This window comes from Morchella sextelata (genome assembly GCF_020137385.1).
Source record: "Morchella sextelata strain SCLS chromosome Unknown scls_7, whole genome shotgun sequence".
NCBI classification, from domain to species: Eukaryota; Fungi; Ascomycota; class Pezizomycetes; order Pezizales; family Morchellaceae; genus Morchella; species Morchella sextelata.
The window spans coordinates 6,781-21,316 of NW_025408622.1; the positions used below are offsets into that span (position 1 = coordinate 6,781).

Below are 14,536 nucleotides of genomic sequence, written 5' to 3' on the forward strand. Positions count from 1 at the left end.
CAAATCTCAATTTCAAACTGTGATGCAGTTTCTGTTTCGATTGATATTATACCTCTCAAGCTATCACAAACAGTAGTAACCAATTTCACCATTAGTGTTTGCTTTACATATTGTCCTAGTAGACATGCATATCTATCCAGCGATTCAATATTGCTCAGTAGTGTCTAGAACAATAATACTATATAACCCGAAGACTGGTAATTGCAATCTTCATGGTTACGTATCGGAATTAGAATGTAGGACAGAATACTGAAGTGACACTTTTCTATCTATTTTTCTTCAGGTGGTTGTTATTCTATTGGTACAAAATTCAATTTTTGGTCAAAATGTAACAGATCAATGTGTATTTGGTGGTGGTTAAAACCTGGATGTGGGTAGTTAGGGTTACGAGCGTTCAAATCTGAATTGGTTACATGTACAAAATACAATGTTCGGTCATAATGAAATACAGTGTATTTGGTGGTGGTCGAAATCTGGATGTGGGTAGTTAGGGTTAGGAGCGTTGAAAGTTGGTTTGGTTACGTGCACAAAATACAATCTTCGGCCAAAATGAAATACTTGAATGTGTATTTGGTGGTGGTTGGAACCTGAATATGGGTAGTTAGGGTTATGAGCGTTCAAATCTGAATTGGTTACATGTACAAAATACAATGCTCGGTCAAAATGAAATACAGTGTATTTTGTGGTGGTTGAAACCTGGATGTTGGTAGTTATGGTTACGAGCGTTGAAGTGGGATTTTGGTTAGGGTTAGAGAATACGGTTTTCGGTCAAAATGAAATGCATGAATCTGTATTACGAGGTGGTTTAAACCTGAATATGGGTAGTTAGGGTTATGAGCGTTCAAATCTGAATTGGTTACATGTACAAAATACAATGTTCGGTCAAAATGAAATACGTGTATTTGGTGGTGGTCGAAACCTGGATGTGGGTAGTTAGGGTTAGGAGCATTGAAAGTTGGTTTGCTTACGTGTACAAAATACAATGTTCGGTCAAAATGAAACACGAATGTGTATTTGGTGGTGGTTGGAACCTGGATGTGGGTAGTTAGGGTTATGAGCGTTCAAATCTGAATTGGTTACATGTACAAAATACAATGTTCGGTCAAAATGAAATACAATGTGTATTTGGTGGTGGTCGAAACCTGAATGTGGGTAGTTAGGGTTAGGAGCGTTGAAAGTTGGTTTGCTTACGTGTACAAAATACAATGTTCGGTCAAAATGAAACACTTGAATGAGTACTTGGTGGTGGTTGGAACCTGGATGTGGGTAGTTAGGGTTATGAGCGTTCAAATCTGAATTGATTACATGTACAAAATACAATGTTCGGTCAAAATGAAATGCATGAATCTGTATTACGAGGTGGTGTAAACTTGGCTGTTGACGGTTAGGGTTACGAGCGTTGAAAGTTAGTTTGGTTATGTGTACAAAGTACAATCTTCGGTCAAAATGAAATACATGAATCTGTATTACGAGGTGGTTTAAACCTGGCTGTTGGCGGTTAGGGTTACGAGCGTTGAAAGTTGGTTTGCTTACATGTACAAAATACAATGTTCGGTCAAAATGAAACGAATGTGTATTCGGTGGTGGTTGGAACCTGGATGTGGGTAGTTAGGGTTATGATCGTTCAAATCTGAATTGGTTACATGTACAAAATACAATGTTCGGTCCAAATGAAATACAATGTGTATTTGGTGGTGGTCGAAACCTGGATTTGGGTAGTTAGGGTTAGGAGCATTGAAAGTTGGTTTGGTTACGTGCACAAAATACAATCTTCGGTCAAAATGAAATACTTGAATGTGTATTTGGTGGTGGTTGGAACCTGAATATGGGTAGTTAGGTTTATGAGCGTTCAAATCTGAATTGGTTACATGTACAAAATACAATGCTCGGTCAAAATGAAATACAATGTGTATTTTGTGGTGGTTGAAACCTGGATGTGGGTAGTTAGGGTTACGAGCGTTGAAGTGGGATTTTGGTTAGGGTTAGAGAATACGGTTTTCGGTCAAAATGAAATGCATGAATCTGTATTACGAAGTGGTTTAAACCTGGCTGTTGGTGGTTATGGTTACGAGCGTTGAAAGTTGGTTTGCTTACGTGTACAAAATACAATGTTCGGTCAAAATAAAATACTTGAATGTGTATTTGGTGGTGGTTGGAACCTGGATGTGGGTAGTTAGGGTTATGAGCGTTCAAATCTGAATTGGTTACATGTACAAAATACAATGTTCGGTCAAAATGAAATACAATGTGTATTTGGTGGTGGTCGAAACCTGAATGTGGGTAGTTAGGGTTAGGAGCGTTGAAAGTTGGTTTGGTTACGTGCACAAAATACAATCTTCGGTCAAAATGAAATACTTGAATGTGTATTTGGTGGTGGTTGGAACCTGGATGTGGGTAGTTAGGGTTATGAGCGTTCAAATCTGAATTGGTTACATGTACAAAATACAATGTTCGGTCAAAATGAAATACAATGTGTATTTTGTGGTGGTTGAAACCTGGATGTGGGTAGTTAGGGTTACGAGCGTTGAAGTGGGATTTTGGTTAGGGTTAGATAATACGGTTTTCGGTCAAAATGAAATGCATGAATCTGTATTACGAGGTGGTGTAAACTTGGCTGTTGACGGTTAGGGTTACGAGCGTTGAAAGTTGGTTTGGTTAAGTGTACAAAGTACAATCTTCGGTTAAAATGAAATACATGAATCTGTATTACGAGGTGGTTTAAACCTGGCTGTTGGTGGTTAGGGTTACGAGCGTTGAAAGTTGGTTTGCTTACATGTACAAAATACAATGTTCGGTCAAAATGAAATACTTGAATGTGTATTTGGTGGTGGTTGGAACCTGAATATGGGTAGTTAGGGTTATGAGCGTTCAAATCTGAATTGGTTACATGTACAAAAAACAATGCTCGGTCAAAATGAAATACAATGTGTATTTGGTGGTGGTCGAAACCTGGATGTGGGTAGTTAGGGTTAGGAGCGTTGAAAGTTGGTTTGCTTACGTGTACAACATACAATCCTCGGTCAAAATGAAACACTTGAATGTGTATTTGGTGGTGGTTGGAACCTGGATGTGGGTAGTTAGGGTTACGAGCGTTGAAGTGGGATTTTGGTTAGGGTTAGAGAATACGGTTTTCGGTCAAAATGAAATGCATGAATCTGTATTACGAGGTGGTTTAAACCTGGCTGTTGGTGGTTAGGGTTACGAGCGTTGAAAGTTGGTTTGCTTACATGTACAAAATACAATGTTCGGTCAAAATGAAATACTTGAATGTGTATTTGGTGGTGGTTGGAACCTGAATATGGGTAGTTAGGGTTATGAGCGTTCAAATCTGAATTGGTTACATGTACAAAATACAATGCTCGGTCAAAATGAAATACAATGTGTATTTGGTGGTGGTCGAAACCTGGATCTGGGTAGTTACGGTTACGAGCGTTGAAAGTTGGTTTGGTTATGTGTACAAAATACAATCTTCGGTCAAAATGAAATACTTGGATGTGTATTTGGTGGTGGTTGGAACCTGAATATGGGTAGTTAGGGTTATGAGCGTTCAAATCTGAATTGGTTACATGTACAAAATACAATGCTCGGTCATAATGAAATACAATGTGTATTTTGTTGTGGTTGGAACTTGAATATGGGTAGTTAGGGTTATGAGCCTTGAAAGTTGGTTTGCTTACGTGTACAACATACAATCCTCGGTCAAAATGAAACACTTGAATGTGTATTTGGTGGTGGTTGGAACCTGGATGTGGGTAGTTAGGGTTACGAGCGTTGAAGTGGGATTTTGGTTAGGGTTAGAGAATACGGTTTTCGGTCAAAATGAAATGCATGAATCTGTATTACGAGGTGGTTTAAACCTGGCTGTTGGCGGTTAGGGTTACGAGCATTGCCATCTGGTTCGGTTAGGTGTGCAAAATAGAATTTTCGGCAGAAATGAAATACATAAATCTGTATTTGGTGGTGGTTTGTACCTGGCTGTTGGCGGTTAGGGTTACGAGCGTCGAAGTGGTATTCGCCCAATGCGGTAACCCGGGGTTCAGAATCCTAAATGCGTGTATTTCATCGAACCGCAAGATGGGGAAACACGGGATGATTCAGTTTTGAACGCTGTCATGATTATAGGATAGAGAATGCACGCTCGGTACGGTGCAGTTGTCGATTGTTGTGAGTCTCGGTGATGGAGTGAACCAGGACGGGTCGCCAAGACTCACAGTGAGTTACCCTACTCAACGGCCCCCACCCACCACCTCCGCCCCCGCAATCACGACCACGACCCCCTGTACGCGCATACCTGATGATGGGAATGGACTCGGGTCGTCCTGTTCGACCCATAGCCACGGAGCCCGGAATTGTGGGGCGACGGTTCCCGGGCAACCTCAAAATCCTGTCCGACATTCGACTACTAGAGTTAACCCTAGTTAACCCTAGTTCGGCCCGTAACCCTAGCTAACCCTAGCTAACCCTAGTTAACCCTAGTTCGGCCCGTAACCCTAGCTAACCCTAGTTAACCCTAGTTCGGCCCGTAACCCTAGCTAACCCTAGTTCGGCCCGTAACCCTAGCTAACCCTAGTTAACCCTAGTTCGGCCCGTAACCCTAGCTAACCCTAGTTAACCCTAGTTCGGCCCGTAACCCTAGCTAACCCTAGTTAACCCTAGTTCGGCCTGTAACCCTAGTTAACCCTAGCTAACCCTAGTTAACCCTGATTTGGCCTGTAACCCTTATTTGGCCTGTCATTCCAGTTAACCCTATCTACCCCTAGCAATAGGTTACCCAAGCTAACAATCAACAGCCCCCACCCACTACCTCCACTCCAGATATCACAATAATGTTGCCTTTTACCCACATACCTGACGATGCTGATGAATTCTATTCGTTTTGGCCAACGTATAGCAACGGAATCGGGAATTGTACGGGTACGGTTCTCGCCCAACCGAACAATCGTGTCCTAAGTTGCCCTAGCAAAATGGTTTCTGTACAATCACCAACCGTTACGATCAAATCTTAACGCCCAAAGTCACCTCAGGTCTGCAAACTCACACCGGTGCTTCTGGATAAAATACGGCCTCATTCAGCTTCAAACCCTAAGTAATTCTCCTCAGAGGAGGCTGTGGATCACACCTTCGGTAAGACAGTAGACCGAAACCTAACTTTGAGACACGGTGATGTCTTTTAGAAGAAAATATGCTACATCCCAAATCACCGAGAGCTCAAACCAAAAATCATTAGCGCCCTACATGATTCGAAGCCCGCAAGCCACTTGGGTCAATTCAAAACTGCAGAGCATCTTCGGGCACTGTTCTTTTGCCCAAAGATGGACAATGATATGGGAGAATATGTGTGGAGTTGCGATACAGGTCAAAGCAATAAAAGCTCCAGTCATGAAAAGTACAGGATGCTACCATATTCAGAGGTCCTCAATACTCCTTGCAGCTCCATCTCTATGGACTTTTTCGTTAGTTTGCCAGAATCTGAAGCCTATACCCGTATCGGGGTTATTGTTGAACGCTTTACAAAAATCACCTACTTCATACCGCTCAAGACCGAGGCAACAATCAAGGAACTTTCGCAGATATTCCTTCAAGAAATATGCCGACTACATGGACTATCCGAATTATTCATTTCTGATCGGGACTTCAGATTCGAAAGCAAGTTCTGGCATTCATTGATCAAGCTTCTCGGAGTCAACCTTTGTCTGTCTACGGCATATCGTCCTCAAGCTGACAGGTGAACTGAGAGGGTCAATCAAACGCTAGAGCAATATTTCAGAAACTTTTGGTCCTACCAGTAGGACGATTGGGCAGGGTTACTGCCGCTTGCACAGTACGCCTACAAAACGGCAACCCAATAGTCCATTAAAGTATCTCAGTTCTACGCGAACTATGGGTTCGAGCCTGATTCCGATTGGCATTCGCGCAGAAGGAAGCTGGACAATGCCAATGTTTCCAGTCCCGTACCAAAGTTCAAGTGGAAAGCTCTTTGGAAAACTATGAGGACAGATATTTTTAAGGCACAGGCCAGGCAGAAGAAATGGTATGACCAGAAGCATATGAAACCTCCACAACCTGAAGATGGGGATAAGGTGATGATGGACCGACGCAATATGGTTGCCAATCGACCCTCAAGCAAGCTTGACTACAAGAAACTATGTCTCTTTGAGGTTGATGAGAAACTTGTTGTTGCTTTCTACACGCTGAAGCTTCCCTCTTAATGGAACATTCATGCCGTCTTCCAAATGTTTCTGCTGGAGTCCTATTTGGGACTGAAATACCCTCGACGCACTGAAGTCCCTCCTACTCCAGATGAGGTCGAAGGAGAATACAGTCACGTTCTCCGACAAATAGCTAATAGCAGATGGCAATATGCTAGGCATTCGAAAGTGTTTGTAGAGTATCGCATTGTTTGGGAGGGCTATCGTTCGGAAGACTCCTGGGAACCATATGAAATTCTGCAAGGAAGAGCCGATGAGGCCCTGAAAGTATTTCATCAAAAATACCCGCAAAAACATCGGAAAATACGGGGAAACTTTATGGATCCTCAAAACACGGCGTGAGTAGCTCTGTATCCCAGAAGAAATCCGGGAACAAAAACCAACTCTCCTGTACCAGGTTTTTCATCGGTCTGACAGAGTTCGGATACCATTTTTCCCTGAAAACAATGCAAGAAACGATAGAAAACCGAAGCGTGAGGAAACCCGCATAAAAAAGACAAGGGAAAAAGAGAGATTCTTGCTAACCTCGAAATCTCCACTAGTGGGACGAAAGGTTCTATGACAAGAGTGGAGAATATGTCATTTTCTTTGTTTTTAAAAGGCATTTCATGTTAGAGTTTTCTTTCTCTGATGGAAATAGAAACAGAGATGTAATTTGTACGTAATCACTAATAGAGCTACAGTTTTTCTTTTATGCCAAATACTAATATTCCAGTAACACTACAGTGGACTCAAAACGACTCCACAATAGAGGGGAGTAATGTAACAGTGCCACTATCAGGCTGTTACAAAAGAACCTATTCCATCAGTTAAGCCACCGACCCAAAGTAACAGCAGCTTGTTCTTCATCGACGCGTGAAGATTAGGGCAGTTAGGCTCCTACCTTTATTGGTATAGAGGACAGTGATCTCAATGAGTAAGAAGTATTACAAATCAAAAATAGGGGGCCGAGTAAGCCTGGAACAGAAGTACAAAGATGGCTGATAGCACAGGGAACCCCGGACGGTAGTTCCCTACCTAGGCAGTCGAATCTTTCAGGTTTCATATATCTCCAACCGATGCCGAAAGACCATGCTTTAGCACGACAGAAATGATTCTGGCGGTGTCCCGGAGTTAATGGAAAATCTAATTCCAAAAACACGTTTTAATCCCCAACACTAACCTCCGCAGTGTCAAACTGCCGGAATGCTCCTGTTTTGCTCCAGAGTATCTTTAGGGAGTGGGAGTGTGACTCAAGCTACTAAAGCAAAACTTCGGTTTACAAACACCCAAATCGGTTCTAATAAAGTTAGAATAAACAACTATTATCTGGTCGGCTGTTTCCAATAGTTCTTGAGATTCCAACCACAGATTTCGGCAAATTGAATGATTTGACTCGGACAGAAGTTCATCCAAGGTGTCGTACTTACTCTCCTCTCCCCTGATAGAAAATAGTTGCTGTACCCCTGACTATCAATAGGCAGACTGTCAGCCGGAAAAAGAACTTGAGCAAATGCGCCGTATTCCTATAAGGGACTCGGTGTTGCCGCAGGTTGGCCTCTCATCATCAACGGATCTTTAATAGAGAGAAGACCCCTTAAAGTTATAATTTTCTAGACTTGAGAACGTTCAAACATACAAACTCCCTTTTTTCTTTCTGAACGAGTATCATCAAAACTCGCTCTCTTTATTTACACTATTCGAAACCAAATCACGGTTGTGCCTCATCGTAGTACCTCAGTCACATGTTTTTATCGATCGTCACTGACATGGTCGCATATGCTTCCACCATATTGGGTCTGTCTGTTCGATAGGTCATGACGTCTCTAAAGTTGTCAGACAATCTTTCCGCCAATTCGTCAATCTTGACCCCTTTATTGTAATGCAAGTGGGACATGTTTCTGATGAACTGCGAGTAGTAGGTGGCAAAGTCTCCTTTGCCTTGCCTCAGGGGGACGAGTTGGCGGTGGATGGTACTTTGGGTATTTAGGTCTCTAAATGAGCCTTTCATGTGGGCGACAAAGAAGGTGACGGAGGAAAAGAAGTCAGCAGGATTGGCGCTAACAAGTTGTATTACCTGATCAAGGGCTCTTCCCTCCAAACAGCTGACCGCATGGATAACCTTTGCTGTCCCATTGCGGAACCGATTATGGTTGACTTCGTGCTTTATTCGGAGTTGGGTAACGAATCCGGAGATTTTGGTCCGGATGCGATCAAACTTTTCAGGGAAAGTTTCAGACCCAAAGGTGGAGACAGTGGTTGATGCAGTAGCAGCGAAAATGGGGATAGGAACATTGGGGGCGGAGGTGGTGTGGTCAACATTGAGGTCAAGGTTGACCTGTATTACTTGCTCTTCCAGGTAGCCAATGGTTTTGTGGATGGCAGAGAGCAGTGTACGAGCACTATCCCTCTCGTGTCGGATGCTTTAAAACATAGTAGGGAGGTGGTCAAACAGGGCAGCAGTATTCTATTCGTATTGATGGTTAAACTACTCGATTTTGTTAGATGAGACCCATGTAGGTCGGTTGAGGGTGGACATGGCGTCTGGTGCGGATTACGACGCAACGTAATCCTAGGGAGTTGGGTAGCGAGTATTCCGCAGGGTACGGGAGATGGTCATAGGGGCTGGTAGGTTAATGAGTGAGAGGGGTTGGAGAAACTTACAGTAGTTTAGGTCTAGCGGTGGGAAGGTCGGAGAAGTGAGATGGCCTCCTTATAAAGGAAGAGAAAATAGTACTTGAATAGCAATAGCCAGCGTAGATTACCTAAGCCTTTGCGTACCAAAAGAAAGAGAAGAAAAGAGAGAGAAAAAGAATAGAATCGAGGGCAAAGCCCCTTAATATACATAAAGAAAGCTTAGCAATCACAAATCTCAAGTAACTCATACCCTTAAAATCGACGGAAACTTCTAGAAATCCATAGAATTTTTCTGATCAATTCGACCCTTTGTAACCTACTACATTATTCAATCGATCTATGAAATCGGACAAGGTTTTGGGATCTGAATTGGGTTACACTGAGAACATTCAAGCAATTGAGTGCTATACTGATCGCCAGTCAGCTCGAATATGATATTCTCAATCAAAAGCATTCATAATCCTAATTCTAAAGGCTTGGGGGAATTTGGGCGCATACTGTTACTAGGTAGGTGAGTTGGAACAGATATTATCTTACGGACATCGTCAAATTCCTACCCTTTTACAAAATACAAAATATCAGGATACATGTTATAAAGACTGTTATCAATTAAAACAATGAGTTTTAGAGATAAGTGCTGAATATTGTTCACTCTCAAGTTCAGAATATGAGCATAGATTGTATATATTTCCGAATGGATTGGAAAGCCGCAACCTCGTGTTTTGGGAGAAGATATTTTGCAAACCGTAGTGCAGTATTCAATCTATTCAATATTGATCCAGAACATGGTATACCAATCAAGCCATCAAATACATTGAGTATCAATTTCAGTATTTTACTGTGCCAATAAATATTCATAGCTTTCAAACCTTCATGAACGATTGTAACAAATGAGAATTTGAATTTCTGATATACTCGCTGTCCTGATACATACCCATCAAAGGATTGTAAATAATACAAAAGGTTTTGTTCGTCAATAACTGTTAAATTTGCTGTTCTGATGAGAATGTATCTAATATGTACCGGAATATAATTCTTCTGAGATTGCTATAATCTGATTGGTTGACAGTGACAGGGGTGTTTTGTAAGCACGACACATCAAATTCGTGTGTTTGGTGCAGTTACCCTGCCCGATTTTGTTCTGTTACCCTGCCTATTTTGAGATGGTTACTCTACCCGATTAGTGCGGTTGCCCTGCCTGCTCTGAGCCGTTATCCTACCTTTTTTGTGCGTAACCCTACCTTTTTTGTGCGTTACCCTACCTTTTTTGGGCGTTACCCTGCCTGCTCAGGGCCGTTACCCTGCACATTTTCCTGCCAAGCCCAAACCCTAACCCTGACCTTACCTATGAGACCAGCCCAACCAACGGGACCCTTTATGATTAAATAATAAATATAGCTATTTAGTAGTCAAATATGAGCAGAATAGGCGAGAGAGACGAACAGTAGTTGGCGGGGAGTGCGAAGAGGGAGAGGGAAGACCAGTAAGAGCGGAAGAGGAGGTGCCAGTGTGGTGGAGGAATGGTGAAGGGAGCTGGAATATATCAGAGCTGGCACTGGAGCTGGCATTGGAGCTGGCACAGGAGCTGGCATCGAGGCGAACGCCGGAGTAGTCACTCGAGCGGTCACCGGAGCGGACACAAGAGCGGGAAGACGAGCAGGAACATGAGCGGGAACAGGGGTGGGCACAAGAGCGGGCACAGGAGTGAGGGTTAGAGCTGGCACCGGAGCTGGCACCAGAGCGGGTACTGGAGCGGGTACCGGAGCTGCCACCGGAGCGGCATCAGAGCTGGTACTGGAGCTGGAAGCGAAGCGGGCACTGGAGCTGGCATGTATCTGAGCTGGCACTGGAGCCGGCATCTAATGGAGCTGGCACTGGAGTGGGCATTAGAGATGGCATTCGGGCGGCTCCGGCTAGAGCTGGAATATATTTGAGTCGAGACCGAAGCTGACACTGGGGTTGACCTTGATTTTAGCTCGCACCGGAGTGGGCATTAGAGCTGGCACTGGACCTGGCATTGAAAATCGGAAATTGATCTCCAGAACAAGATTTAGGCATTTATGTGACATGGCCGGGAAAACAGAACATGAGACGGCAAACACAAAATTAACTAATTACTGGAGGTGCCTAGATACTACACATAGGTGGGAGAGAAGGGGACCTCAGGGTCGCGAGGTGGCGTACCTTTAGTAAGTATGAACCAATTATTAATGATATCAACCAAGTTCACTGCTAATTACTGATTCGAAAATTTTCCTGACAGGTATCGACTCCTATTTAGTATTCAACCATGATACAGAAAGCTTTTCTTATCGGTATACACTTTACTTGCCATTCCGATTTGTATGCATACGTATCAAGCGATTGCCAAAAATTCTCACAAATCTTGTTTAGTATTCCTGATTTACATTCTGTCACAACAAGTGTGCATACAAATCGAATCATAGCAAACCATACCAACAAATCTCAATTTCAAACTGTGATGCAGTTTCTGTTTCGATTGATATTATACCTCTCAAGCTATCACAAACAGTAGTAACCAATTTCACCATTAGTGTTTGCTTTACATATTGTCCTAGTAGACATGCATATCTATCCAGCGATTCAATATTGCTCAGTAGTGTCTAGAACAATAATACTATATAACCCGAAGACTGGTAATTGCAATCTTCATGGTTACGTATCGGAATTAGAATGTAGGACAGAATACTGAAGTGACACTTTTCTATCTATTTTTCTTCAGGTGGTTGTTATTCTATTGGTACAAAATTCAATTTTTGGTCAAAATGTAACAGATCAATGTGTATTTGGTGGTGGTTAAAACCTGGATGTGGGTAGTTAGGGTTACGAGCGTTCAAATCTGAATTGGTTACATGTACAAAATACAATGCTCGGTCAAAATGAAATACAGTGTATTTTGTGGTGGTTGAAACCTGGATGTTGGTAGTTAGGGTTATGAGCGTTCAAATCTGAATTGGTTACATGTACAAAATACAATGTTCGGTCAAAATGAAATGCATGAATCTGTATTACGAGGTGGTGTAAACTTGGCTGTTGGCGGTTAGGGTTACGAGCGTTGAAAGTTGGTTTGGTTATGTGTACAAAATACAATCTTCGGTCAAAATGAAATGCATGAATCTGTATTACGAGGTGGTGTAAACTTGGCTGTTGACGGTTAGGGTTACGAGCGTTGAAAGTTAGTTTGGTTATGTGTACAAAGTACAATCTTCGGTCAAAATGAAATACATGAATCTGTATTACGAGGTGGTTTAAACCTGGCTGTTGGCGGTTAGGGTTACGAGCGTTGAAAGTTGGTTTGCTTACATGTACAAAATACAATGTTCGGTCAAAATGAAACGAATGTGTATTCGGTGGTGGTTGGAACCTGGATGTGGGTAGTTAGGGTTATGATCGTTCAAATCTGAATTGGTTACATGTACAAAATACAATGTTCGGTCCAAATGAAATACAATGTGTATTTGGTGGTGGTCGAAACCTGGATTTGGGTAGTTAGGGTTAGGAGCATTGAAAGTTGGTTTGGTTACGTGCACAAAATACAATCTTCGGTCAAAATGAAATACTTGAATGTGTATTTGGTGGTGGTTGGAACCTGAATATGGGTAGTTAGGTTTATGAGCGTTCAAATCTGAATTGGTTACATGTACAAAATACAATGCTCGGTCAAAATGAAATACAATGTGTATTTTGTGGTGGTTGAAACCTGGATGTGGGTAGTTAGGGTTACGAGCGTTGAAGTGGGATTTTGGTTAGGGTTAGAGAATACGGTTTTCGGTCAAAATGAAATGCATGAATCTGTATTACGAAGTGGTTTAAACCTGGCTGTTGGTGGTTATGGTTACGAGCGTTGAAAGTTGGTTTGCTTACGTGTACAAAATACAATGTTCGGTCAAAATAAAATACTTGAATGTGTATTTGGTGGTGGTTGGAACCTGGATGTGGGTAGTTAGGGTTATGAGCGTTCAAATCTGAATTGGTTACATGTACAAAATACAATGTTCGGTCAAAATGAAATACAATGTGTATTTGGTGGTGGTCGAAACCTGAATGTGGGTAGTTAGGGTTAGGAGCGTTGAAAGTTGGTTTGGTTACGTGCACAAAATACAATCTTCGGTCAAAATGAAATACTTGAATGTGTATTTGGAGGTGGTTGGAACCTGGATGTGGGTAGTTAGGGTTATGAGCGTTCAAATCTGAATTGGTTACATGTACAAAATACAATGTTCGGTCAAAATGAAATACAATGTGTATTTTGTGGTGGTTGAAACCTGGATGTGGGTAGTTAGGGTTACGAGCGTTGAAGTGGGATTTTGGTTAGGGTTAGATAATACGGTTTTCGGTCAAAATGAAATGCATGAATCTGTATTACGAGGTGGTGTAAACTTGGCTGTTGACGGTTAGGGTTACGAGCGTTGAAAGTTGGTTTGGTTAAGTGTACAAAGTACAATCTTCGGTTAAAATGAAATACATGAATCTGTATTACGAGGTGGTTTAAACCTGGCTGTTGGTGGTTAGGGTTACGAGCGTTGAAAGTTGGTTTGCTTACATGTACAAAATACAATGTTCGGTCAAAATGAAATACTTGAATGTGTATTTGGTGGTGGTTGGAACCTGAATATGGGTAGTTAGGGTTATGAGCGTTCAAATCTGAATTGGTTACATGTACAAAAAACAATGCTCGGTCAAAATGAAATACAATGTGTATTTGGTGGTGGTCGAAACCTGGATGTGGGTAGTTAGGGTTAGGAGCGTTGAAAGTTGGTTTGCTTACGTGTACAACATACAATCCTCGGTCAAAATGAAACACTTGAATGTGTATTTGGTGGTGGTTGGAACCTGGATGTGGGTAGTTAGGGTTACGAGCGTTGAAGTGGGATTTTGGTTAGGGTTAGAGAATACGGTTTTCGGTCAAAATGAAATGCATGAATCTGTATTACGAGGTGGTTTAAACCTGCCTGTTGGCGGTTAGGGTTACGAACGCTGCCATCTGGTTCGGTTAGGTGTGCAAAATAGAATTTTCGGCAGAAATGAAATACATAAATCTGTATTTGGTGGTGGTTTGTACCTGGCTGTTGGCGGTTAGGGTTACGAGCGTCGAAGTGGTATTCGCCCAATGCGGTAACCCGGGGTTCAGAATCCGAAATTCGTGTATTTCATCGAACCACAAGATGGGAACACGGCATGATTCAGTTTTGAACGCCATCATGATTGTAGGATAGAGAATGCACGCTCGGTACGGTGCAGTTGTCGATTGTTGTGAGTGTCGGTGATGGAGTGAACCAGGACGGGTTGCCAAGACTCACAGTGAGTTACCCTACTCAACTGCCCCCAACCACCACCTCCGCCCCTGCAATCACGACCACGACCCCCTGTATGTGCATACCTGATTATGGGAATCGACTCGAGTCTTCCCATTCAACTCATAGCAACAGAGCCCAGAATTGTGGGGCGACGGTTCCCGGGCAACCTAAAAATCCTGTCCAACATTGCACTACTAGAGTTTGCCTCGTAACCCTAGTTAACCCTAGCTAACCCTAGTTTGGCTCGTAACCATAGCTAACCCTAGCTAACCCTAGTTTGGCCCATCACCCTAGTTAACCCTAGCTTACCCTACACCTAGGTAACCCGAGCTAATACTCAACAGCCGACAACCACCACCTCCGACACGGCAATCACAATTACGATCTCCTGTA

At 42.6% G+C, this 14,536-nt stretch overlaps 4 protein-coding genes across 4 annotated transcripts; 2 read left to right on the forward strand and 2 right to left on the reverse strand.

Annotated features, from left to right (window-relative positions):
* Positions 1–5,393: 5,393 nt before the first annotated feature.
* H6S33_011692 (uncharacterized protein) lies at positions 5,394–5,681 on the forward strand (the record flags this gene model as incomplete). Its single annotated transcript, XM_044843240.1, has 1 exon — positions 5,394–5,681. A coding segment is annotated over one exon (288 nt), but the record flags the coding sequence as incomplete, so codon positions are not given.
* Positions 5,682–5,849: 168 nt separating this feature from the next.
* H6S33_011693 (uncharacterized protein) lies at positions 5,850–6,209 on the forward strand (the record flags this gene model as incomplete). The annotated part of the gene is made up of 1 exon (XM_044843351.1): positions 5,850–6,209. A coding segment is annotated over one exon (360 nt), but the record flags the coding sequence as incomplete, so codon positions are not given.
* A 1,720-nt stretch (positions 6,210–7,929) lies between these two features.
* H6S33_011694 (uncharacterized protein) lies at positions 7,930–8,611 on the reverse strand (the record flags this gene model as incomplete). The annotated part of the gene is made up of 1 exon (XM_044843462.1): positions 7,930–8,611. A coding segment is annotated over one exon (682 nt), but the record flags the coding sequence as incomplete, so codon positions are not given.
* A 1,623-nt stretch (positions 8,612–10,234) lies between these two features.
* H6S33_011695 (uncharacterized protein) lies at positions 10,235–10,684 on the reverse strand (the record flags this gene model as incomplete). The annotated part of the gene is made up of 1 exon (XM_044843573.1): positions 10,235–10,684. The coding sequence occupies one exon, from the start codon at positions 10,682–10,684 to the stop codon at positions 10,235–10,237; it is 450 nt and encodes a 149-aa protein (XP_044695363.1).
* Positions 10,685–14,536: the final 3,852 nt, after the last annotated feature.